This window comes from Acinonyx jubatus, chromosome B2 (genome assembly GCF_027475565.1).
Source record: "Acinonyx jubatus isolate Ajub_Pintada_27869175 chromosome B2, VMU_Ajub_asm_v1.0, whole genome shotgun sequence".
Taxonomy (NCBI): Eukaryota; Metazoa; Chordata; class Mammalia; order Carnivora; family Felidae; genus Acinonyx; species Acinonyx jubatus.
This window is the reverse complement of record NC_069385.1, coordinates 3,698,442-3,726,255: the sequence shown is the minus strand read 5'-3', so window position 1 is coordinate 3,726,255 and position 27,814 is coordinate 3,698,442. Positions and strand designations below refer to the sequence as shown.

At 45.0% G+C, this 27,814-nt stretch overlaps 1 protein-coding gene across 7 annotated transcripts in view; it reads right to left on the bottom strand.

Annotated features, from left to right (window-relative positions):
* Nucleotides 1–27,814, bottom strand: part of PDE10A (phosphodiesterase 10A) — a 608,599-nt gene that overhangs the window by 175,186 nt on the left and 405,599 nt on the right. For all 7 annotated transcript variants that reach the window (XM_053222003.1, XM_053222001.1, XM_053222000.1 and 4 more), the window contains one exon: nt 6,055–6,183. In XM_053222003.1, the coding sequence (XP_053077978.1) occupies nt 6,055–6,183 (129 nt within the window). The remainder of the gene's footprint in view (nt 1–6,054; nt 6,184–27,814) is intronic.

Genomic DNA, 27,814 nt, shown 5'->3' with positions numbered 1-27,814 from the left:
CCAGGACCCCGGGACACAGCAAATAGATGCATCTGCTTAATCCACAGGCCCCACCTGACTGGCTGAAAGCAAACGATGTGCGTCTTAAAATCTCGAGCAAATTTATTTCTAGCAAAAATTTCTGTTTGCTAGCCATTGGGCTACATGTTTTCCAACATCCACACCAACAAATCCTGAAACGATCTTACTCTCTGATTATGTGCTTATTATCTGTGTTCTCCTATCAGAAAGTGACCTTCGAGGGAGCAAGTTTTTAGCCCTTGTTCTCTAATTACGTTCCCATAGTAGGTACTCAGAATTTCATTCATTCATTCATTCATTCATTCATTCACTCGAGAGAAAGAGAACACAAGCATGAGAGAGGGGCAGAGGGAAAGGAAGAGACAGAATCCCAAGCAGGCTCTAACCAAGATCATGACCTGAGACGAAATCAAGAGGCGGACTCTTAACCAACTGAGCCACCCAAGAGCCCCTCAAGAAATACTTGCTAATCGGCATACTGAATCATTGGCTAGAGAAATGAGTAGTATCTGCTCACATTCCAGCTACAACTTGGCCACTCAACTAGAAATTATTATTCAATCTTTAATCAAATAATCTAGATCACTGTGAAACGTTCGGGCAGCTTTTAAAAAGTAGATTCAAAAAATGAGAAATGGTTATACCACTCATCTCTCACAAGTTTTCATTTGAGTTTTAAAAACCTGTGGTAAGTAAAACATCAACTTAAATGTTGAAATACATTCTATTAAGTAGATGCAATGATTTTAATTCAACATCCTTTTCTATTACATGGACAATCAGAAAATACGATTTTTACTCAAAGAAACACCAATGAAAATAAAGTACTTTCAAAAATCCACTAGCTCATAACATTTTCGTTCATTAGCATCACTTATAAACAAAATTTCTGCCGAGGAACTGCAGTAATGATGTCGAATGTACAAATAATGGCTACGGTGGTAGGAACTTTACAGATACTGCAAAACCTGCTTCCGAAATCAATCTAGCTTGTAACAAAGCTACTAAAACTATTTGAACTAGTTTCATAATCACTAACAATGTGTGATGACCTGAATTAATCTTTAAAATTATCAAAATCCCAATCAACTTGATTAGATTGCTACAGAGCCCAAACACTCTCAAAAAGAATATATTAAAGATACACCTTTGCACTCAGATGAACAATTAACAGAATTCATGGAATACATCAAGTAACTCTTTGCAAATGAACTTTATCCCCCTTCTAGTAACCAGATTGTGAACTTATGATTATTTATAATGCAAATCAAGGCATTCAACACATTTTGTTTCCATTCCAAAAAAAGAAAATAAAAAGACCGAGATATGAAATTTCTATGTGAAGACGTAACTTCCATAATCGACACAAAGCAATTTCAAGGAGAAGAAAGTGCACAAAATGAAGTTCCAAGTAAACCATTTCAATGATGTGGGTTTTTCCTTATTCATGATATGGACTAATAGTTAACACGTAATTTATTAGTGTCCTACTTACTAAAACCTTCTAACGTTGCATGCCTTGGCAAACTAATTCATGCCCCATTAATTTAATATCCCACGACATTATAAACACTAGCACAGAAACCATCTGTTACACGCTAAGCAGGACTAATGCTCCTGAATCTGCATTTCAGGCTGCATATAGTGGGTTTAGGGGACAGGATGGAAATCTCACTAATTCTAGGTAAGAAGTATTTAGTAGCTGTATTTGAATGAAAACTGTTCCATCTCTAGAATCATGGAGAGGTGAAAAATATGGAGTAACTCCATCCTCTGAGGAAAAAAAAAAAGGAAGCCATTCATGTATTTGTTGAAAATATTTAAGGCAGGTGACAGCACCAATGTTTTCATTATTAATTATTGGACATGTATGGACAACACTGACGGTGAGATGGTTTGCTATTTAATATTTCAGACATATAAACACGGTAGTAACAAATTCTTGGACATAAAAGACACGGCTACTCATGATTCTTAAATGACTTGGGTTCAATCAATCGCCCTCTTGAATACCAAAAAGCTTCCCTTTAGAATATGAATATCACAGTTACGTTTTGGGGGTTTTAAACAAAGCGCATGTATTTTAAATATTATTCTAATACCAGGAGATGCCAAATACAGTCATACTGGCTGTACGTACGTTTTTACTAACGTAGAACTAAGTTTTTTACATTAGAAGCCAAAAGGGGACATCGCTGAGAGTCCAAGTAATTCAGGATTCTTCCCGAGCATAACTGAAACACTGAAATGGCATTAGGGACGTCAAACTGTGTTCCCTCTTGGAACCTTCCCACCGGAAATGCAAAGGGTAGGATCTTCATCGGATCCTAACGTTGATTTATCACTTTGATAGTTCTGCCTTGATACTTGTGGAGACGTTAAATAGTTTAGTAATCTGAGTCTGGATGAGTACCAGCTGGGCCTGTCAAATGTACCTTGCGTAAAAATTAACATAAAGTACAAACTTCAGTAAAACAATTCAATTCATGACCTAGGTAACTTTGTTTTCTTCCTGAAAGTTTTCCCAAATCAAAGTATGGCTGTGAGTTACGGGTACAGTCCCCGACACTTTCAGGGAATATTTATACACTCTCTAAATGAGAACCTAAAGTTTTAAAAGAAAGAACCCCTACCTCCAATTCCCAGCATCGCTTGAAAACCAACTGTTTGGGATTTTGGATCCGAGGTCCACCTCCAAAAGGCAATTTGCCTCGCAAGTACAGATAGAACTCTGCGCATTTAAAATGCAAATGTTATGAAAGCAGGAAAATCAAACTGAGAACAGTAACAGTACAGACTCTGAAAATGTCAATCTCTGAAGACACTGGGGGGGGGGGTCGGCTTTCCCCAACCCCCTTCTCTGCCAACACAAAGCAGAGCGATTGGCTGTGGGGCGGACCCCTCTGCAGACCATCTGGCTCAGAGCCCCCGGGCCTGGACTACGTCCAGCCTCGGTCAGACTAACCGGAAGGAGACAGAAACTTACGAGTCTCTTCGACTGGTCTCAGCACCAACTGCCTAACCATCTAGAATCTCAATAGCGCTTTACAGAGTTTGCTACCTACACGAAAAGACAACGCACCGGGGGGGGGGGGGGGGGATTTACAAATCACAGTATAGAATCCCTTCCCTCTGGAAGCCTTCCAGTGAGCAGGGGGAGACAGGAAGAGCATGAAAGTAGTTCTGGTTCCACGCACAATACTGACAACCGGTGGCCACTAGGAGGTTGAGAATCCAACCCTCCTTTGTTCGTTCATTCAAAACGTTCAGAGCGCCCCTCCCCGCGGCATCGGGGGTGCTGCCGGCGAGGGATACACAAGTAACTGCGACTCCCGCGGCCAGTGCCCCCCAGGGGCTCACCGGTACCGTCCGGGGATCACCCTCGACCCAGCAAGGGAAGGCGGCCACGTAAGCCTCGCTCGCTGCCGGCAGATGTGAACGGTCAACACCCGCAAAACCCCCGGACGCTACAGCCGCCCTGGTCACGCAGCCCCGGTGCACGGGGAGTACCCGCCGCGGGGCAATCGGCCCCCCACTCCGTCTTCAGCTTCTCTGAGCACCGAACGAGCAGGCGCTCGATAGAACAGCACGTGCACGAAGGAAGGCCAGCGGTTTGGACAGCGTGACGTCATCGTGACGCCATCGCGACAAAACCGCTTGCAAGCGGCGTGCCAGCCGGACGTGTGAGAAGCAGACGTCATCTGTTATTCACTCATTCGCTTAAATCTGAAATTTCGCAGATGGCCTTTCTCGGAACGGAGTACCGCACCCCTTCACGTGACCTCCCCGTAGTGTAGACCACTTCCACACGAGGCCGGCTTATCCGTGGTTGAAAAATAAGCTACGTGAGCGTTTACCGAGTCCTTGTGCATAAAGCACGGTTTCCCTCCGTCCGCTTTCTCTCACTAAAATGACACAAAGGGAAACAATCCGGACAGGCCCGACTTTCAGTAATATTCTCCCAGAACCTCTGTCTCCCACGCTTTCTGTTCCCGGGTCTGGCGTGGAAACAGAAATACCCCCCCCCCCCAAAATGTCCTTCCTCCGAGCATTTCCCACGAAGCCCCTTGGAAGGAGAAGGAGGCCTCGTAGAGGAGAACACAAAATTGTAAAAAGAGTAAGGGCGCGATGGAGAAGAGACACAAGGCTTCAGCCTTAATCCAGAATCACACACAAGACACGAGGACCTGGAACTGGCTTTCAGTAGTTCCGCACACGTGGGCGGGGCTGTCCCCAAGCCACGCCCACAGGGTTAGCCCTAAACCTGGGTTGCCAGGGGCTGCAGGGGCTGCGTCCTGAGTCCCCAGACGGTTCTCCCTGTTGGAAGGGGCGCAGGGGCCCAGCCGCCCGCAGGCAGGCGTACCATGAAAGGTTCCCTTGTAGTGTTTCCGCCCTAAGCTGCGCGCAGCCTGTCTGCAGGGGCCCCACCGCTACAGGGAAGCCCCAGGTCACACGCATTCAGCTTCTCTTGGTTCCTGATCCCAGCAGTGGTCCTGAGCCCTCGGGGGGGCCACCAAGCGAGATGGCCTCTGTGTAAGGACAATTTTGTCTTCGGGTACAAGGGAGCACTGTTACAGCTCCACTCTGCTATTCTCAATAATCATTTACCTCTTGAGTGGATGTACTCAACAGTTTAAAGTAGTACTGGATTAACCAATACAGAAAACAGATTTGAAAGACACGGAATGGCACATCCAAATAGTTATAAAAATCTGAGTCGTTTAACAACATCACTGTAACACTAAGACGCGACGCAAGATTTGTCGTCTTCTGAGCCCTATACTCAATTTCCCATCTCGTAAATATCCCTTATTCTTGCACTATATTATTATCCATCATTATATAGCAAGTTGATGAAATCTGCATCTTTATATGAGGTGCTTTAAGCACAACTGAGTCACACGTTCAAAGCGTCAAACATCTCAGACTGCTTGCAAATGCCTGAGGTATGTTATAGCTGAATATGCCACATCCAGCTTTGTTCTCACTATTAAAAGCTGTGATTGTTTTCAAAAAAAAAAAATGCTACGTTTGTTTCTGCAATTTATTTCCATTTCTCTCTCCCTCTCAATCCACACACACATACACAGACTCACGCACATGTACTTTAAAATCTAATTTGTGTTTCAATGTCAAAAGCTCTCTTTTGTAAAGGCTTCTTTATTATAAAAACTCTGCAAGAAAAGTATAGACACTTTGAAAATTAGAGGAAACTCAGCCCAAGGAGCGTACGAGGGCCACAGATCTAACAGCATAACATCTTAATAGTGATCATTTATAAGCTTTACTTATGGCATTCTGTTACACTAAATAAATTTCCAGGAAAATAGCATATATTTGTTTCTAACATAAAAGTTCTTCATAGAGTCGAAATCATATGTAATATAAATCTCTACTCTAAGAAGAACATTCTGGGAAACAAGAAGTCTTATTTGGCCAAATATAAATTCATTTAAAACTATGCCACAATATTCAAATCCAATATATTAACACATGTTCAACTTGGGAGGAAATTTATTTCACTTCCCATCCCTTTTGAGTCCACATTTCTTTTGTCATAAATATAAGAGCATCTTAAGTTCATGAGTGTGAACAAAATGTCTAATGCAAAGTCAAGAGTTCTCTTCCTACTGTGTCCACATGAAAATTATTTAATGATTTCTCTTTGCAAAATGCAGTAACATAAATACGTTTTTGAAATATAAAGAACATTTGTATAATCATTAATAGTAATTGCTGAACAAAATCAAGGCTAATATTACCTTCTGCATTTTCAACATGTCATATCCAAATAAATTTTCACAAGTCCTTTGCCAAGTTTTTGTAGCCAAGGATCTTACTTCAGTGGATTTATTTCCTCTCATTCTAACTTCTTTTATCTTTTGAAACACAGTAAAACTTTTACAGAATTAAAAATGCTAGTTCTGTCTACTTTATACTTTCTAACGTGCACTAAACACTCGGTTTTGTTCGTTCGTTTTTGTCGCCGTAAACTAGAAAACAATTCCCCGCTCGATCCGAATGAGATCTTACCTTCTGGTTTCTTGTTTTTCCTCTTCAGCCATTTTTCTACGGTCTCAGCACTAACGCTCTCAGATACAAACTCATCTAACACCTGGGGATGAAGGGAAAGGTACGCCTTCACTTTTTCATCTGTCAGACCTGGGAAAGAATTAAAAAGAGTAACATTAACCTGGATGACACCTCTGTGAGCATCAAACATATAGAAAAATGGCCCGTTATGCTAAGATTGATCTGAAATATAAAAAGAACATAAAGATGTGTACACATACATGGAATATTCTTCATCCACAAAGAGGATTTAAGTCCTGATACATGTTACAACACAGGGGAAACCCCGAAAACAGTATGGTAAATAAAAAAACCCAAACACCAAGGATAGATATCCTCCGATTCCACTTCTATGAACTACCTAGAACAGGCAAAGTCACAGAGACAAAGTAGATTAGGAGTTACCAGGGACTGAGGGAGGGGAGGATGGGGAATTTACTACTTAATCGGTTTCCAGGGAAGGCAAAGTTGTAGAAGGAGACAGAGGTCATGGTCACAGTACACACGGGGAGTGTAATTAATGCCAATGAATTATACACTTGCAATGTTCAAAATGGCAAGTTTTAGGTTATGTATATTTTGCCAGTATAAAAAAAAAACAGTAAAAATGGCAAAAGTTAAAACTTTAGCAACTTGAAACTACAGACATGGGGTGCCTGGGCGGCTCAGTCGGGTAAGCGTCTGACTTCAGCTCAGGTCATGATCTCACAGTTCACGAGTTCGAGCCCCGCACTGGGCTCTGTGCTGACAGCCCGGAGCCTGGAGCCTGCTTCGGGTTCTGTGTCTCCCTCTCTCTGCCCCTCCCTTGCCTGTGCTCTGTCTCTCTCTCTCTCTCTCTCTCTCTCAAAAATAAATAAACATTAAAAAAAATTTTTTTTAAGCTACAGACGTTACATCACGTTACACAGCTGCTTTCCAACAGCACCTTTCAGTGTGTACTTGGGCCGGCACTGTGCTCCCGTGCTGTGCAGGGAAGCCTTACCAAGCACTCAGATCTTTCTGGAAACAGTAACCACTGCTTCCAATCCTCAAGGTGAGTGAGACTCTAGGAGGGGAAGTGAACAGGAGAATATAATACTGGTACGGTTGAGGTGCTAAAAAGGTGTTCGCGGCACAAATTCACATCTTTCGTTGTTGGCAGCACAAAGTATCCTTTCTCTCAGGGGCACGAAATCCAATGGTGTTAACAACAATCAGCTCAGGATGATCAACAACTGTTCCCTGCTATTCCATGTTATGTGGTCAGTGTCAGTGAAATCAATTTTCGGTCTGATAACAACTGTTGAATATACACACGGGATTTTCAGGCAAAGTGCTTTCGCATATTTTCATGTTGAACATACAAAATCCTGTGTTGTGAGACTGGTGCTTCGTGCTGGTACGCCATTCATCAACCAACTCCAAATCACAGACAGGCAGGCTATCAATAATTGTAAATCTGTGACGGCAATTATTTTTCACTACCGTGTCCCCTCTGTGAATTACTCAATAAATTACCATCCTTAGGGACAGTCAGATAAAAAAGGAAATAGAAAATTGTACTTTCGGTGACCAAAAGAAGAAAAGGAAGCATATCCTTATAACTCCAGGGAATAAGCTGCCTGTTCCCGACATCAGACCAGCCACAGAATTCACATGTGTTAATTAATTCTGCTGGGGACTAAAGTCACAACCCCTACGATGCTTCGATGCTTCGAGAGAATGGTATAGTCGAGAAGGCAAATAATTTCTTCAATGAATTCACTACTAAAACAGTCAATTTACGCTACAGACAGAGGGATAGCTACGGATGTATAATTACACAGTTGTATTAGACAAAAGAAAACTCGGACCCTGTCTGGCCAGGGGGCAAAAGAGCCCCCATGATGTAAAATTCAGTTTGAGAAGTTCTACCAGGTGCTGAAGATAAGACTCAATAAAGTGAGAGGGGGCTCTCCTGACAGAATAAATCACAGTCCCCAGGTACAAAAGGCACAGGACGATGAAGTAAACTGATGGCTGACTTGACCTCCAAGAAGACAGACAATGCAAATTTCACACTCTCTTCAACGGTGTCCTTCGGTCCTTCACAGCGGTTCATGTCTGACACTTGATTCCTTCCTAAAACTTCATCACTTTTGTGACTGTTCTTGTCCCAACTTCCTATCTGCTCCTTACTTCCGCTTTCTCCTCGCTCATCTAGGACGATGACAGCAAAATGTGAAGCAGGAATCCTAATGTATTTTTGATCTCCGGTCCCTGGACATTCTTCCATCTGGACTCAAAACTGAGTGAGTCACCTCCATCCCCTTCTTCCCAAAGGGGTTTCAATTCTCAGCTCTCCTCTTTTCTGCTACCAGGGCTCCCCAGCGTCCCAGAGACCCAGGCCGGAAACAGAAAGTCGGCACTGACTCATTCTCCTTGTGGTCTCCGTTCATCTTACTGCACTACGATACCCATCCTGTTTGCTATCTTGCGTATCATATTAAAGGGCTTGTGTCTAAAACATACAAAGAACACTTACAACTCGACAAGAAGAAAACGGAGTCGAGGATCTGAACAGACACTTCATCGGAAAAGATACAGATACGATAAATAAGCACACGAAAAGATGCCCATCTGTCCTTCGTGAAGTGAGGTTAAAAGTGAGATCCCACTATATACACCTGTGAGAGTGGCTAACGTTGGAAAACAGACCATCATTTTTGGCAAGGATACGGGGCACTAACATTCCTCATTCGCTGCTGGTGAGAATGCAAAATGGGAATGACTTTGGAAGACTGGCAGCTTCTTTTTTTTTTTTTTTTCCACGTTTATTTATTTTTTGGGGACAGAGAGAGACACAGCATGAACGGGGGAGGGCCAGAGAGAGAGGGAGACACAGAATCGGAAACAGGCTCCAGGCCCCGAGCCATCAGCCCAGAGCCTGACGCGGGGCTCGAACTCACGGACCGCGAGATCGTGACCTGAGCCGAAGCCGGACACTTAGCCGACTGCGCCACCCAGGCGCCCCGAAGACTGGCAGCTTCTTATAAAGCCAGATACGATCTTAGCGTGTGACTGGCACCCACACTACTAGGTGTTTAGCCGGCTGACCTGACACTTACGTCCCCACAAAACCTGCATGTGAACGCGGACAGCAGCTTTATTCACCGCCATCCCAAACGGAAGGTGCCGAAACGGTCTTGCAGCAGGGCAGTGGACACACAAGCTGTGGTGCCTCCGCACAATGAGATATTATTCAGCAAAAGAGAAAATGTGCCAACGAGCCATGAAAAAATATGGATTAGGCTTCGACGCGTATTGCTAAGTGCAAAGGACTAGTGCGCAAAGGCCGCGTGTTGTGTAATTCTAATTATACGACGCTGTGGAAAAGGCCAAACTACAGCCGGAGAGAACAGAGAGACCCACGGCTGCCAGGGCTGTAGGGAAGGGAGAAAGACGCACAGGGCATCTCTGCAGGTGAGAAAACTACCCCACATGACACTCTGATGGTGAGGAAGGGCGTATTCGTCAGAACTCACAGGTGTAGTAAAATTTTAAGAAAACATTTGGAAAAGTCAGGCTGTCTAATGGGAGGCAGCATACGGCCAAAGAATCTAAATGCATTACAAATGTATGAAACAACCTCAGCAAAGGAAGAGGGGGGATAAGGTGCTGAGCTAAGTAACTTCGGCAATGAGCGGAGTCTGTAAGACTAAAAGCAAAAGAAATTCCACGGAGTCCAGGTACTCGAGTTGATCGAGTTATCCCACGTGGGTAGAATTTAACAATTCTCACACCACGAGTCATTTATCCCGGAACTGAACAATTAAATAAGTGCATGGTGGGAATGAGGCTTCTCAGCGGTAGAGTAAGCAAGAGGAGGAGTCTAGAATGATCTATGGGATAATGGATTAGAGTTCCACACATCAGTATGGACTCCTATTTAAATTAACGCAAACAGAGATGGTTACACATTCAAACACTGGTAGGTATGCTCTATATACACTCAGGTCAGTAGACATACATCCATTTGCTCGTTAGGTTAGCTGAGAGGGCCTAGAAGCAACAATAAGCCAGCACCCACAAGTTCACGTAGCACCCAGATCTTTGCTTCTAATACCACTCCCCAGTAAAAGGAACCACAGCTCCTTGGAGAAATGGCCGAGTCTAGGAGCAGTACACAAAGTAACGTAAGACGAGCCGTAAAGTAAGGGAGTTATACGCAAAACGATGGGGTATGTCAAGGATACAAAAGCTGATTGAAAGAGTTCCCAATTATTAAAACACGGAGCCATTTGAGTAGCAAAATAAAGCCCTGGATTATAATCCAAAGAGTGAAATAATAACCCTTCCTAGAGTCTGAATGTTTGTGTGCCATCCTCCAAACTCCTGTGTTAAAACCCTAATTGCCAAGGTGATGGCGTTAGTGGGTGGGGCCTCCGCGAAATGCCTCAGCCATGAGGGTGGGACCTCATGAACGGGATTCTCGCTTCGTAAGAGGCTCCAGAGACCCCTGGACTCTTTCCACCGCGTGCAGATACACGAAGTCCGTGACCTGAAAGCAGGCCCTCACCCAACCAAGCAGGTGCCATGACCTGAGACTTCCAGCCTCAGAATTGTAGGCAATAAATTTCTGTTGTCTAGACGCCACCCAGTCTGTGGTATCATAGCAGCCTGAATGGACTAAGACGGCCCCAGAGTCCATGCTGATATAAATAAATGACTGAATAAATAAACAGAGAAGAACAAATAGCCCACTCAGAAGAATTCCAAACAATCTACGTAGACACTGCCCTTCAGGAGGCAGAGGATAACTCCCCACTCCTTGACTCTTCTTTTGTATAAATTACTCAAAACTAAATTTTTAAAGATCAGTTGAGTCATAAATGAGTTACAACGTCTAAGCTAAAAAAGTTCATCAAATCCTGTATTCAATTACGGAGAAGGAATGACAGGTCACACACACCATTTTGGCTGGAAATGCCATTTAGAATTCCAAAGGGTATCACCTGGCTTTACCTCTCAAAGGTCTCAAAAAATCTGAGTATAATTTTCTTCCCAAATTACAATCACATCTCATGAAAATAACTACCTCCTTCAGCAAGAGAGGCATCATGGTAGCGGGAGGCATTATGGCCTGGCGATCAAAAGTACGGGCACAAGTTAGCTTCCTTTTCTCACCTGCTGACCCGGGCAAAGTGCCTCACCTCTCAGCCTGGCTTCCTATTTGCACGGGAATGAGATTCAAATGGGAATGGGAATAATAACAGAATCTACCTCATGGGTCATTACAACAACTCAATAACATAATCAATTCATAGACACCATTTTTGCCTGGTCCATTCAAGAACGGTGCCAAAAATGCTGTTTTTTTACCTGTATGAAGCCAATGTTTACATATGTCTAGAGGCTCTAATCACAGGTTTGTAACGTTTCATTTCTCTACCATTGAAACTCCAGATTTTCTAAAACTTCCATTTTTTACAATATTTTACTTTTAGGTAATCTCTACACCCACCGTGGGGCTCGAACCCACACCCTGACATCAAGAGTTGCACGGTCCAACTGAGCCAGCCAGGCACCCCTAAACTTCCATTTTTATCGTAGCATTTAATGTATACTCAAGGCCCTTAGCCATCAAAAGCAACCTCCCTCACATTTTTTCTAACATTTTATCCCCCTTTACTTGCTATCAACATCCAACTTTGCAAACAACCTTCGGGCCAACACAGGACCAACCCAGAATAAGACACTGAAATAACAACTCTCCACTCTTGGAAAGTGGAACATGTATGGATGTTTTTGTTTGGTTTCTGACTTTGGTTTAATGTTTCCATAGCTTCCCACGGCCTGTACGTTCCGCTTATGTCAAAAAAAAAAAAAAATTATTGTTTTTTATTTGTTTGCTTTTGTTTTTTGCAAATAAACCCAGTGAAAGCCAGAAGGTTAGACCAGGGCGGTCGTTAGCACACAGTAGCATCCAACGATTACAAATTTGCCACCAAAACTCCACACGAGGAATCACACAGATTACAAGTAACACGCAATGTTGAAACAATGTACAGAAAAAATACTTCACGGAGCGCCTGGGTGGCTCAGTGGGTTAAGCAAGCGAAGCTTGATTTCAGCCCAGGTCACGACCACGTTTGTAAGACGGGGCCCCAAGTCCGGCCCTGCGCTGACAGTGTGGAGCCTGCTTGGGATTCTCTGGCAGGGGTGCTGAGGGGCAGAGGTTGCAGCAGGGGTGCAGACAGAAGGGGAAGCACAAAGACCCTGACACACTGAACGTGCACACGGAGTTAGAGACCGCTGGATGAATTTCATTATTTCCATACCGCCCACCGAAGACGCCATGAAGGATTGCAACCTAAACGAAACCAACGCGAAAACAGCAAAGTGGTACATGGAACGGTGAGCTGGAGCACTGAACCTGAAGGCATGTAACAAAGAGCAAAACAAAGACTGATCAGGAGATCTGTAAAGACAATCGATTCCGTGGTAACTGAGCCAACAACCTGAGGAACAGATAAGGAACAGCTTCCTTTCGGTGCCGAGTAACTCTTCTCAAGAAACAGACACACAGGTAGAAGCCACAGGGATTCCTCCTACTTCGGTATTTTATTAGGGGAACCACAGGGTGATAACGAAAAGGATTAGCTTCGCCGTGTTTCCGTCAGTGGTAATGCAGAGTATCAGGGACGAAATGCTAAGAGCGGCCCCATTCATTCTTCATCTTTTTTTAAACCCAGTACAAACACTACTTTCCTTCATCTCAGCAGAAATCTCACGAGCCTCTCATCGTACCACCCTTTTGGTTACTGCTGTCCGCAACCTACAAGTTCAGTTTTTTCCAATGGAGACTCTGTATCTGTGTGTGTGCGCATGTGCGCCCGTGCACACACTCACACACACACACAACCACACGAAAACACATAATGGGCTCTCGTGTCCTCAACACCCAGCTTCAACAATAATCAACTCGTAGCCAATATTTTCCATCTGTGCCCCCCACCCACTCTCTTCTCATATAATTTTGAAACAATCTCATGCATCATTTCAATACGTTCATAGATGTCAACGTCGATCTCTGAAAAACAACAACTATTCTAACCACGAATGTTATTATCACACGCACGGAGATATTAGCCATTATTTTTAATACCACCGACATCCAGATGTTGAAGTTCCTATTTTTCATTGTTGGTTTTAAGTAGCTTAAATGAACCCAGACCCAGGTAAGGTCTATATGCTACAGTTGGAGTTCTGTGGTATTTTCCCGAGGTCTCTTTTATCCCATCTATTTTGTTGTCCCCATTATAATTTATTTTTGTAGAAAACACATCTTTTGTTCTATGCTTTTCTACAGCCTGTGTTTATCTCACTGTGCCCCTATGGTGGTGTTTACGATGTTTATCTGCTCTTTGCGTTTCCTGAAAACTGAAGTTAGATCTAGAGACAAACTGAGGTTCAACTTGGGGGGGAGGGGTGCGGTGGGGGGAGGCAAGTTTCAAAGTGGTGTTGTGCTCTTCTGTCAAAAGGCTTATACCGTCTGGCTGTCTCTCTCTGTCTGAGACATTAGCAGCATCTATGATCCAAGAGTTACTAATTGGTTAGGGCTTGAAAACGGTGATTTCCTAATTCTGTAATGCGTTCTTCATTTATTAACTGAAATATCACAAAGAGAAACGGCACCTTGTTAACTATTTAGTTCGTATAAACAAGACTGGGCAGATGCTTAATTTGTTCCCCTTTATTTACAATTTTCACAGGGAATTGGTTCAGTAGCAATCTCTTGTGGGTGAGCAACTAACAAAAATAGTATTAGTACGAAATCACAGATCTGAAAACATCTGATCTGTTTCTTCAGCTGTAGTTACAGGCCTGAGTTGGAGAGACCGAGGTTTGGTTCCAGACCGCCACAACAAAGCAAATATCGCAACCTCCACGGCTGCTGACCGATCAGTGGTGGACACTGGCCGATCAGAGCGGTGCACGCTGAAGGCTAGGGCGCTGGTGTCCATTTCAAATGTAAAACAAGATAACAATGAACTTGAACTCTTCCTTTCACAGATGATTTTTCTGCAGCACACGATTCTGTTTAATAGCATTCTACCCACAGAACTTCTTTCAAAATTTGAGTCAATCCTGGGGCGCCTGGGTGGCTCAGTGGGTTAAGCGTCCGACTCCGGCTCAGGTCACGATCTCGGGGTTCGTGGGTTCCAGCCCCGCGTCGGGCTCTGTGCGGACCGCTCGGAGCCCGGAGCCCGCTTCAGATTCTGTGTCTCCCTCTCTCTCTGCCCCTCTCCCACTCGTGCTCGTTCTCTCTCTCTCTCTCTCTCTCTCTCTCTCTCTCTCTCTCTCTCTCTCTCAAAAATAAATAAAAAATAGGGGTGCCTGGGTGGCTCAGGTGGTTGGGCGTCCGACTCCGGCTCAGGTCACGATCTCGGGGTTCGTGGGTTCGAGCCCCGCGTCGGGCTCTGTGCGGACCGCTCGGAGCCCGGAGCCCGCTCCGGATTCTGTGTCTCCCTCTCTCTCTGCCCCTCCCCTGCTCACGCGGTCTCTCCCGGTCTCTCAAAAATAAATAAATAAATAGAGGTAAACAACAACAACAACAAGAAAGAAACATTTGAGTCAACCCTCTCAAACCTGCCGCTGCTTTATCAACCAAGTTTATACCATATTCGAGATCCTCTGTTGTTGTTTCAACAGCCTCCACAGCATCTTCAGCAGGCGTAGGGTCCGTCTCAAGAAACCACTTCCTTTGTTCATCCGCAAGAAGTGACTCCTCATCCGCGCAAGTTTCATCCTGACACTCCAGCCACTTAGTCCCATCTTTAGGCTCTGCTTCTAATCCTAGTTTTCTTGCTATTTCCACCATATCTGCAGTTACTGCCTCCACCGAAGTCTTGAACCCCTCAAAGTCCTCTATGAGGCTTGGATCAACTTCTTCCAAACGCCATTCAATACCAGTATCAGACTGGTATTCTGATCCCTTCTCATGAACTATGAATACTCTTCATGGCATCTAGAATGGTGAATCCTTTCCACAGGGTTTTTAGTTTACTTTGCCCACATCCATCAGGGGAATCACTATCTACGGCAGCTATAGCCTTAGGAAGTGTATTTCTTTCTTTCTCTCTCTCTCTTTCTCTCTCTCTCTTTCTGTCTTTCTTTCTTTCTTTCTTTCTTCTTTCTTTTTTTAACGTTCATTTGTTTTTGAGAGACAGAGAAATAGACAGGGCACGAGCAGGGAAGGGGCAGAGAGAGAGGGAGACACAGAATCCGAAGCAGGCTCCAGGCTCTGAGCGGTCAGCACAGAGCCCAACACGGGGCTCGAACTCACAAACCGGGAGATCATGACCTGAGCCGAAGTCAGACGCTTAACCGACGGAGCCACCCAGGCACCCCGGAAATATATTTCTTAAATAGTAAGACTCGAGGGTCAAAACTACTCCTTGATCCATGGGCTGCAGGACGGATGCTGGATTAGCAGGCACGAAAACAACATTCCTCTGGCTGTCCACCTCCATCAGAGCTCTTGGGTGACCAGGCACATTATCAACGAGCAGTCCTATTTTTTAAAAAATCTTTCTCTGAGCAGCAGGCTTAAAGTATTCAGTAAACCATGTTGTAAACACACGTGCTGTCATCCAGGTCTCGTGGCTCCATTTGTAGAACGTAAGGCAAAGCAGATCAGTACATTCTGAAGGGCCCTACTGATGAAGCAGAGAAGCAGGAAAATGTTCACCGTCAGTCCAGAAGGCTGACCTATGGCCTGCACAGGTCCCGGAAGGATCAGATACACCCTGGCGGCTACATTCTCAAAGCGACTCATGACTGCCTGTCCAACAGCCTCACCAATGGTTCACATCAAACTGACAAGCACCTGGGAAGTCTTGCAAAAGTGGTTTTACAAGTAGAAATTCAAAAAACCATTTACGATCTAATACCTCCCACGCATCCTCTCCCACTCGAGCATGTAACCACCAGCTTCACGCAGCCAGGGCAGCTCTTTCTCCCTGTAGGTCCTGTCTTCATGCTACTTAAATGAACTTCCTAAACCGCACCCTACAACGTTTGTTTATTTTTGGGACAGAGGGAGATAGAGCATGAGCAGGGGAGGGGCAGAGAGAGAGGGAGACACGGAATCGGAAGCAGGCTCCAGGCTCTGAGCTGTCAGCACAGAGCCCGACGTGGGGCTCGAACCCACAAACCACAAGATCATGACCTGAGCTGAAGTCGGATGCTCAACCGACAGAGCCACCCAGGCGCCCCCCTAAACTGCACCCTGAAATGTCGTAAGGATTCTTTCCTGAGACACCTGGGTAGCTCCGTCGGTTAAGCATCCGACTCTTGATTTCAGCTCAGGTCAGGAGCTCACACTTGCCCGAGTTTGAGGCCCCAGGTTGGGCTCTGCACAGAGCCCATGTGACAGCCTCCCTGTCTCTGCCCCTCCCCCACCCCCTTGCACTCTGTCTCTTTCAGAATAAATAAATAAACTTAAAAAAAAAAAAAAACACACAAAACTCTTTCCTGACCTTCTTGAGCATCAGGCTCAACGGAAATGCAACACTATGATTTCTGGAACAGTAAACGGGCATCGGCCTGAAGCCGGGCACCGACTTCTTTTAGCTACAACAGTCCACGATGGCATCTGCCTCCAACAGAAGGCACTTTTGTCTACACTGAAAATCTAGACTTAGCGTAGCCACCTTCATCAATCATCTCCGCTCCATCTTCGGGATGATTTGCCGCCCCACCTGGACCTCTGACGTCACGGAGGCGACTTGTCTGCCGATGCCTCATGGACGGATCCTTCCAGCGTCAGACTCTCCTCCTGCAGCTTCCTCACCTCTCTCGGCCTTCAGCAAAGTCCAGAGAATTAAGGCCTTGCTCTGGGCCGGTCTCGGCTTAGGGGAAACAGGGCTCACTTCATCTATCCAGGCTACGAGAACTTTCTCCATTTCAGCAATAAGGCTGCTTCGCTTGCGTATCATTTGCGCGTTCACTGGAGCAGCCCTCTTAGTTTCATCCAAGAACCTTTCTTTTGATTTCACAACGTGGCTCCCTGGTGGATGCAAAAGGCCCAGCTGTTGGCCTTTCTCAGCTTTCAACACGCCTTCCTCAGAAAGCGATGTGAAGTGAAGGACGTGGGACTCCACCGTAGGGTGTGGGGTAACTGGCCTCATTTCGATCCTGCCGTGTTTCAGGGGCTCGGGAGGCCCCCAGAGAGGGGCACACAGGGAACGGCTGGTCCGTGAAAGAGTCGGAAAGCACAGTTATCGAGTAAGTGTGCCATCGCACCCGGGCGCCCTCCATGGTGCCCCCGAAACAGTTACAACAGTAACATCCTGATCACCGTAACAAACATGATAATAACGAGAAAGGGTGAAGTATGCCAAGAATTGCCAAAACGTGCCTCAGAGACACAAAGCGAGCAAGCGCCGTCGGAAAAACGGTAAACTTGGCGGATGCGGCGTCGCCACAAACCTTCAACTCGTACAACAAACAAACAAACAAACGCATTCTTTGTGAGGTACGATAAAACGAGGTGTGCCTGTACATGGGTCATCACCCTCGCACTATAAAAAGGGAAAATGAACACAGACAAGTAGTTGGATCCATTTTCTACTGGCCACGGGACCAATAATGGAGGTGGGAACAAAGATAACAAGCCTAAAAACTCACCTTTTTTTTCTTTTTTAGTGTGTATTTATTTTTGAGGGAAATGAGCGAGTGAGCAGGGGAGGGGAGAGAGAGAGAGGGAGACAGAGGATGACAAGCGGGCTCCACACCATCAGCACAGTGCCGGACGCGGGGCCTGAACTCAGGAACCGTGAGATCACGACCTGGGCCGAAGTCAGACCCGAAAGTGGCTAAGCCCCACCCCGGGGCGTCCTGAAAACTCACCTCTTAAAGCACAATTGGCCTGTGTCTTCCGTTCTCTCCTGTCTGATCTTAATATATTTTAACAGGATCACCACCGACTAGTGTTACCCCCCCAAAGTGTAATTATGTCACACGTTTTAACTCAATTTATAAATTGAAACACCTGATCGCGCAATCTGAGGCTTTGATATGAGGGTGGGAAGAAATTCTGGGAGCAGAAACAGCCCGAGTCATGGGCTAGCCCTGAAAATTGGTCTAATCTGAGCCTCTGCTGTCGCCCACGCTCCCTTCTTTCCTTACAGGTGCGGCCCCTTCCCTGCCGTGCTCTCTGCCTGGCTAGGGGCACCCAGCCAGTCTAAAGGCACCTTCCCGGAGACCTCTCACTAGGCACCCCTTCTGCGTCCACTGCCCTGCTCCATGAGCCCTCCCTCTAGTCGCTCTGACACTCCAAAGCCTCGGCCCACGCTGGAATCTTCCTTTCAGTTAGCGTGATCTTATAAGCTGCAGCCTCTCCAAGGAGACAACCAGCTCCACGAGGTCAGGGACTGATGTTCCGACATCAGCTACGCGGCACGGCCCCCGGACCCTGATCGTCCACCGCTGTCCACGCAGCACGGTCCCGGGCTCTGTGCGGAAAAGACAACACGGGGGGCCTGAGACCGCTCCCGTCCTAGAGGCCGCCGGCGGGCCCCGAGAACGCGGCTCTGGAGCAGCACCGAGGGCCCCGTGCCCAGGATGCCGGTGTGGACAGCACAGTTGATGCCCAACACCCGTTCGCCTTCCAGGAGTCCGCAGGTGTGGACAGTGCCGGGGGGAGGGTGCCTATGCGACCAGCCCCAGGAAAAACACGGAGTCCCCAGTCTCCAGTGAGTCTTCCTGGTAGATGGCACTTTACACGTGTTGTCACAGTTGTTGCTGAGGAACCCGAGCTCCCCGTGACGTCCCTGAGAGAGGACTGCTGGCCGCACAGGCCAGGTCTCCCGGGTCGTGGCCTCGGGCACCTTCCCCTTGCCGATGTTGCATTGTCTGCCCTTTTGCCGTAAGAAATCTTAACCGTGAGTATGACCGCACGCTGCGTCCCGGAGTCACCCTCGCAAGTTACGAAAGTTACAAAAACCGTCTCTGGAGCGCCCGGCACAGGACCACGGTCGTTAAATGAATTAACCAACGAGTCATTCTTTGTCTTGATGTGACCTCCCAGAAGTGCAGATGTGTGTGCTCGAAGCCGTGCCGAGTCCTGCAAGATCACGTCCTGCAAGGTGCGTCCAGGCCTGTGTCCAAGGGTCCAAGGAAAAGACCCCTCCTCCTGTCAGCCCACTGCTCCTACTCAAGTTCCCAATCTTCCTTGAGACCAGATGAGAGTCTCTCTTTCTCTAGCACTACCCTTCATGTTTCTTTTTCCATCCAAACAGTTTACGGTCTACAGCGTTTTCTGAAAAATTAGAACGTCTTTATGTTTTGAATACGCTTTCCTAATTGTGACATCCTCCAGCCCACCTAGACTGTAACACCAGTTCAGGAAATATATCCTTGTGAATAGTGCAACATGGAACCCTTTATATCCATGTGTTTCCCCACAAAGTGCTACTACACATGAGCTTATGAATATAAGGCTTTATAGAGCAGTTTCTTCCACCCATTTATCAAAAAAGGGAAGGGAAAATGGGCTCTAAAGGTAATTTCTTCTTTGGGCTTCTTTAATGAAAAAGGCAAAATCCTTTCCATGCCATAAATAAAGGTTATCATGTGCCAGATGTCAATGGTTTTCAGTATCACTGACATGACTCCAAAGTTATAACAAAACACATAGATTAGATGCTTCTCTGGATTTTGTCAAGCCCCACAGCCAATGATGTCACTGTTTTCAACCAAAGAGGAAAAACAGGTAGGAAAGTAAGAACAGAGGCCTTATTATTTTCCCCAGAAAAAGGAAAACAATCCTAAAAATCACGTTGACCCACAAAACACCGCGCCGAGCCTCAGGGAATGCTGAGAGAATACAACAATGACGATTTCAAACTTAACTGCAAATTTATAGTAATCAAAACTGTATGGTCCTGGCAGCAAGAGCCCGGAAATAGACCTTCACATACACACTCAACTCGTAACTGACAAGGGAGCCTCCAAGACTGAAGGGGACAAGACAGCCTCTTCAACGAGCAGTGCTGGGAAAACTAAAGAACCACCCACAGAAGAATAAAATCGGATCCTTATTTTACACCACGAACAAAAATGAACTCAAAATGTAATAAAGACTTAAAAGAAGACCTGAAGCTGGGGTGCCTGGGTAGCTCACTTGGTTAAGCATCCGACTCTTTTTCAGCTCTGGTCATGATCCCAAGGTCATGGGCTTGAGCCCTGCATCAGGCTCCGTGCTGAGCATGGAGCCTGCTTGGGATTCTCTCTCTCTCTCTCTCTCTCTCTCGCTCTCGCTCTCGCTCTCGCTCTCTCTCTTTCTCCCTTCCATGGCCCCTTTCCCCAGCTTGTTCTCTCTCTCAAATAAAATAAAATATGACCTGAAACCATAAAACTCCTAGAAGAAAACATGGAAAAAGCTCCTTGACATTGGTCTTGACAATGATTTTATGGAAATGACACCCAAAGCACAAGCAATAGAAGCAAAAGTAAGCAGGACGGCCTCAAACTCAAACTCAAAACCTCCTGCATGGCAAAAAAACAAACAAAAAAAAACAAAAAACAAAAAACAAAAAACAAAAAACCATCAGCAAAATAAAAAGGCAGCCTATGCGTAAGAGAAAATATTTGCAAACTAGTTGATAAGGGATTACTATTCAAAACATATAAGGAATTCATATAGTTCAAAAACAAAACAAAAAAAACCAACCTGATTAAAAAATGAGCAAAGGACCTGAATAGACATTTTTCCAAAGAGCACATAAAAATGGTCGCCAGATACACGAAAAGATGCTCAGAGAAAAACAAATACCACGTGATCTCTCACATGCAGAATTTAAGTAACAAATCAAATGAGCAAAAAAAGGAAAAAGAGGCCAAAAAACAGACTGGTAAATACAGGCAACAAACTGGTGGTCGCCAGAGGGGAGGGGGGTCGGGGATGGGGACAGATAAATCGGGTGAGGAGGACACCTGTGGTGACGAGCACTGAGAAACGTACGGAATCGGTGAATCGTCCCACGGTACACCTGAAACTAACACAACACTGTATGTTAATTACACTAGAATTAAAAAAAAAAAAAAAAAAGATGCTCAACATCACTCATCATCGGGGAAACGCCAATCGAAACCACAATGAGGTATCACTGCACATGTGAGAAGGACCATCATCAAAACAAGAAATAACAAGTGTCAGCATTTTCGTGGGAAAAGGGGAACCCTTGTGCACTGCTGGTGGGACTGTAACTGGGTGCAGCCACTGTGGGAAACAGTATGAAGGCTCTTCAAACGACAGCAACCCCACGTCCGGGTATACACCTGAGGGAAATCCAATCCCTGTCTTGACGAGATGTTGGCATCCCTATGTTCACTGCAGCATCATTCCCAACAACCAGGCCATGGACACAACCTAACCGTCCAACAGCAGATGAATGAATCAAGAAGGCGGGGTGTTAACACACACGCACGCACACGCACACACACGCGCGCACACACACACACACACACACACACACAGGAATATTACTCAGCCATAAAAGAAGGAGGAAACTGCCTTCTGTGACAAGACAGATGGACCTTGAGGATGTTGTATTAACTTAAATAAGGCAGACAGAGGAAGACAAATACTGTACGATGTCATTTATAGGTAGAACCTAAAGAAGCCGAACTCAAAGAAATACAGACTGGAATGGTGGTCTCCAGAAGCTGGAGGGGGAGGGGGTCAGCGTACAAACATATCGCTATAAGTTCTGGGGATCTAATGTGCAGCCTGGGGACTATAATTAACAAAGCCATACACTATACATCTGACAGTTGTTAAGAGAGTAGGTCCTAAAAGTTATCGCCCCACACAAAAAACGCGGGGGGTGGTGATGTTAACTGACCTTCTCGTGGTAATCATTTCTCAGTATATACATGTACGGAATCATCAACTTGTGCACTTCACAACTATACAGAAGACAATCATACCTCAATAAAGTTGAAAAAATCTAACGCCTTATAATAATTATCCCTGCCTTCCATCCACCTCACCTAAATAATCTCTTCCTACCCAAGTACATTCCTACAGAAAGACGAGTCGCCTACGACCTAAAGCAGTCATCGAATGAACCTCGATTGAATGTACTGCCAGGATTCTGACCTACATAAATGACTATTTATTCCAAGTGAATTAACAGCTGCAGGGTGCTTTGGTTGCAGAGGAGACACTGCTTCTAACGATCCTAATTTGCTAGGGCAAATCCCACACTGCAGTATTTCTAAGCCAAAATAAAATTAAGTATGTGCTTCCCCTTGGCTGAGAACATCAATGAAAGTTTCTTCAACTGAGAAAGGCACATAAAAACCTAAGCTGCTCAAAGTGATAAGGATGAAAACAACAATTTTTCAACTAAAATTAAAAGAATTAGCTTAAGCACACCAAAATTCACCCTCTTCATGACTCATAAAACTACATTTCCAAAGGAAAGTCTAAAAACAGAGGCAGATATTCAGGCACAGGTTATGCAGTGCAAAGGGTTTCAGACTCACCTCTTTACCTCAAGCTCAGTTATAAATCCAAAGTAACCTGGCAGGAGGCAGCACACCCTCGCTCCCCAGGTTCTGAGCTACCAGACCCAAGCTCAAATATGGGCTATGTGCACGAAGAAAGTCACTTAGCCCTCTAAGACTCCTCATCCCCACAAACAAAAGATGGGCCCAATCATGGGACCTACTCCATAGGGAGTAGGGATATAGGGATATCTATAGGAATACAGGCAAAGATGTGCACACATCCGAAGTGGTTAGTGAATTATATTTAATGACATCCATCCAAACCAGTAAGAAATCCTAGAATTTAAGTTTTTGACCGAAATCCAAATGTAATTTGACCTCACAAAACCCATATTTACCTATATTTGGCACATATTTCATCTAGGTGTTTTTCAGAAATAGTAATGCTTTAGATATACCCGTGACTGTTTAAACTGACAATTATGAAACCCAGGGACTGCCCAGCTAACCCGTATACCTGACCACTCACCGCACAGGAACCCAGGCAGGTCTAAATTCAAGAGCTCCCAGGCAGGACCACACAAGCATAGGTGCCAAAGACTGGATTAAGTCAATTAACTACTGGAAAGAGCCAGAGGATCATGGAGTTCAAGGGCATGGATATAATGACGCTGCACAGAGTGCAGAGGGTGAGGTTAGCTGAGGGCAAATCCATAAGTAAACCTGAGGGCTGTCTTGAAGGCGGTAATCGGTGAATCAGAAGATGGGTAACAACAGGAAAGGAGCAAACAGGCTAGAGATAAAGACAGAAGCAATCCAAGAAAGTTCAAGGTTTGGGCCCTGAAGACAGCTGGGATGGACAAAACTCCCTTTTTTGGATGGTGGTGACACCGGGGAAACGGTTCGAGAGTTGGGATGGTTGATCTGGATGAAAGGCACAAGGACCAAGCAGCCTTCGACTCTGAAAAGCAGCAGGTCGAGTCAAAGTTAGTAACATGATCCGTATGGTAACATTAACCAATGGACGGAGATCAAACTCTGTCCCCAAAAGCGAAAGTGGTTTCTCCGATGCTGGACAACAGCCACTGCACACAGAAAAGCCGAATGCTGAATAAATACACTCGGCACCTCGGCCACAAAACACGCAACGAATCCGTGGACCATCATCTCAGCTACCGACCAACACACTTAAACTTGTAACAAGAAAAATTTTAAACCTACTACGATCTTTGGTGAAGCGTTTGCTAAAATGTTACAAAAAAAATTAATGATAAGTACTGCCATGGAAATAAACCTTACAGTATACAGTGTTTGAAGAAAGCTTTTTAAAAGTACTTTATAAAGGAAAGAAAATCGGTTTCATGTGATGCAATTTAATGTGCTGAAACAGAACAGAAAAGTAGAGAAAAGAGAAACATACAAAAAAAAAAAAGATGCTGCAAGACATACACAGACAGACTTTGAATCAATAAGCACAGTGTTCGCTGTTTTACAACCAGGACTTAGAGAAGACAGTCAGAATAACAACAGTCATTTCTCAGGCCCATTTAATGCCCCGGTGATTATGTTCTTTTAGTATTCACATCAGCATCTTTCTTTATCTAAGTTTAAAAGAAGTATACCCTAAAAGTGAAAGTACACAAATTCCATACGTTAGGGATTTCTATAAACAATTCCTAATTTTACTTGTCAAAAGGAATTCTAAAAGTCATGTATTCATATACAAATTTGAAACGAAGAAAATGAAAGAATACCGACATCTCGTCACAAGGACTGAAAGTCGTTTTTCTTTACTAGAAAACATACCTTCTTAAGATTTTGTATTATAAATTGATCCAGAAATTGTATTTTTCTGAACTTCCTCTGTGACAGTATGTTATTACTTTTTACACTTCTGCAACGTAATTGATTTAAAAATATTATTGAAGTCTTACGTGTCAGGTATTATACTGTGTTTTAGGATGAAATCAGGGAATGTAAGAAAAAGTCGGAAGAGCGGTCAGATAACCACGCTGCAAGGCTGATAAAGTACATCGACTGAATACAAAATGTGTCCGACACCAGTCCTTCTAAACACTGAGATTCAGCAAACGTTTACTGAATGCGTACTAAGAACGAGACATACCTATGTGGTTCAGGTACAATAAGCAAACAATATCCTTAAGCTTACGGAGTCTCAAAATTCTCTTTACTACTGGGTAAGGCTAGCCAACGAGAACTAGCAACAAATTTAAAAAGACAACGAAGGGGTAGGAAACGCCAAAGGTGACTCCACCATTTCCAGCTTAGGTAACTGACGGTGACCTGAAACACAGGAGGTAACAGACGATTCACGGAAAAGAAAGCGGTTTTGGTTTGAGATGTGCCAAACTGCAGTGGCCCACAAGATTATCTATATGGTGATGGCTAGCAAGCAGTAGGAGATCTCCTTCTGCAGCTCAGAAGAAAGGAGGGGCTACGCGGTATATACTAGAAGTCGTCCACATTGATACCAGATGTACAAATGAATCAGATTTCCGAGGAATACTGCATTACAACCTACAGAGCCAAAGAAAATGTTAATCTGCATCTCTGACCTATTTTTTAAAATCAGGGAAGAAAAGAGGGGCACCTGGGTGGCTCAGTCGGTTGAGCGCCCCACTTTGGCTCAGGTCATGATCTTGCGGTCCATGAGTTCGAGCCCCACGTCGGGCTCTGTGCTGACAGCTCAGAGCCTGGAGACTGCTTCCGATTCTGTGTCTCCCTCTCTCTCTGCCCCTAACCCACTCACATTCTGTCTCTCTCTCAAAAATAAATAAACATGTAAGAAAAACATTTTTTTTTAATTTTTTTAAACCATAATGAGATATCACTTCACACCTGTTAGAAAGGCTAAAATCAAGACCACAGGGAACAATGAGCGATGGCAAATATGGAGAGTAAAAGGAATCCTCACATACTGTTGTTAGCGGGAATGCAAACTGGTGCAGCCACTTAGAAAACAGTATGGAGGAGGTTCCTCACAAAAAGTTAGAATTACCGTATAATCCAGTAATTCCACTACTGGGTATTTACTCAAAGAATATGAAAAGACTCATTTGAAAAGATATATGCACCCCTCTAGTTACTGTAGCATTATTTGCAATAGCCAAATTATGGAAGTACCCCAAGTGTCCATCAACAGCTGAATGGATAAAGAAGATGTGGTTTATACACACACACACACATATACAATGGAATATTACTCAGCCAAAAAAAAAAAAAAAAAAAAAAACCAACAATGAAATCTTACCATTGACAACACCATGAATGGAGCTAGAGAGTATAATGCTAACTGAAATAAGTCAGAGAAAGGCAAATACCATACAACTTCACTCAAGTGTAATTTAAGGAACAAAACGAATGCACAAAGACAAAAAAGAGAGAAAGAGAGAGAGAGAGACAAGCCAAGAAACAGACTCTTCACCACAGAGAACGAGCTGACGGCTACGAGTGGGGAGGTGGGTGGGGGGAGGGTGAACTAGGTGATGGAGATTAACAAGCACACTTATGACGAGCCCTGAGTAATGTGCAGAACCGCTGAAATGAATATGACACTGTGTATCAACTATGCTGGAATTAAAATGTTTAAATAATTATAAAACTTCTGCCATTCTAAACATTCAAGGCATGTATACACTCTTTTTCAGGTGGACTCTAGAGTCAGCCTTTGGATCCATCCCCTCTTTATTCAAATCATCCAGATTCAAGACCGTCACCTACAGAAAGGCCTTCGGTGACCAGCAGTACCCTAAGATTCGGGGCCCACGCCCCGTGTAATACGCACGGCTGTGAATCTGACGGGTTCTACTCTCATCATCAGGGTGTGTTACACCGGAGCCTGGCATTAAAATGAGGAGATGACCCAGCTGGGTCTGACCTGAGCCCACGAGCCCTTTTAGGAGCCAAGATTTTCTCCCGCTGGTGCTGGCGGCAGAAGAGGAAAGGCGGGCCGGAAGCACAAGGAGGGCCCAAGGCGCCTGGGCTGCCTGGAAGATGAGAAGCCACGTGTTGAGGACGGCAGACAGGCTCTGGGTGCCGGGGGAGGCCCCACACGGCCGGCCGGCGAGGGGATGGGGACCTCGGTCCCACAATCACAAGGAACTGAATTCGGTCAATGGCGAGAATGAGTTTGGGAGCAGAGCTTTCCGGAGAGCCTCGAGGTGAGAATTCAGTACGGCGGACACCTTAATGTTAGCCTTGCGATAACGTGAGCCAACGAAACAACACAAAACAGGCCATACGGCTCCAGACTGCTAGTCCACAGAACTGCGAGCTAATAAACAGGCACTGTTTTCAGCCACTGAGTTTGCAGTGATTTGTTTTGCAAAAAATAGATCACCAATATGCTTCTGAAAGTTGGATTATTTTTATGACTATTCCAGTTTAAGAGGAATTTTTTTAGAGTTTATTGATTTTTTTGAGGGAGACAGAGAGACAGAGTGTGAGCAGGGGAGGAGCACAGAGACAGGGAGACACGGAATCCAAATCAGGGTCCAGGCTCCGAGCTGTCAGTACAGAGCCCGACGCGGGGCTCGAACCCACGCGCCGCGAGATCATGACCTGAGCCGAAGTCAGACACTTAACCGACTGAGCCATCCAGGCACCCCAGTAAAGAGGAATTTTTAATGCAGTTCCCAAACTACGTTACCTATAACCAATTTAACAAAAAGTGTAACTACCAACAGTTGTGAAAGATGTAGACATTTTTTTTTAATGTTTGTTTATTTTTGAGACAGAGACAGAGTGTGAGCGGGGGAGGGGCGGGGGGGAGGAGGGAGACACAGAATGTAAAGTAGGCTCTAGGCTCTGAGCTGTCAGCACAGAGCCTGTGTGGGGTTCGAACCCACAAACTGTGACATCACAACCTGAGCTGAAGTCAGATGCTCAACAAACTGAGCCACCCAGGCGCCCTGACATTGTTTTCGTTAATAAACATACAAACTCAGAAGAGAACCTCTCCATGTTCCCTATCTCATATGAGCGGTAAAAGGCAGAAGGAGATAAGCACAGAAGTTCTGAAGGAGCATGTGCGTGATTATGATGGGAGGCACCAACTGGTAGTGAAATATTCCTGAAAGGCTACACTTTGTGAAAGCAAGTATTCATTAAACTCGCTGTAACACTCCCAGCACACCAAAGCAAGCATCCAATCCATATTCCCTGAAGGGCACGGGCAGAAGACTGTACGTTCCAAAGGGAATCGCATAAAGCAGATTGT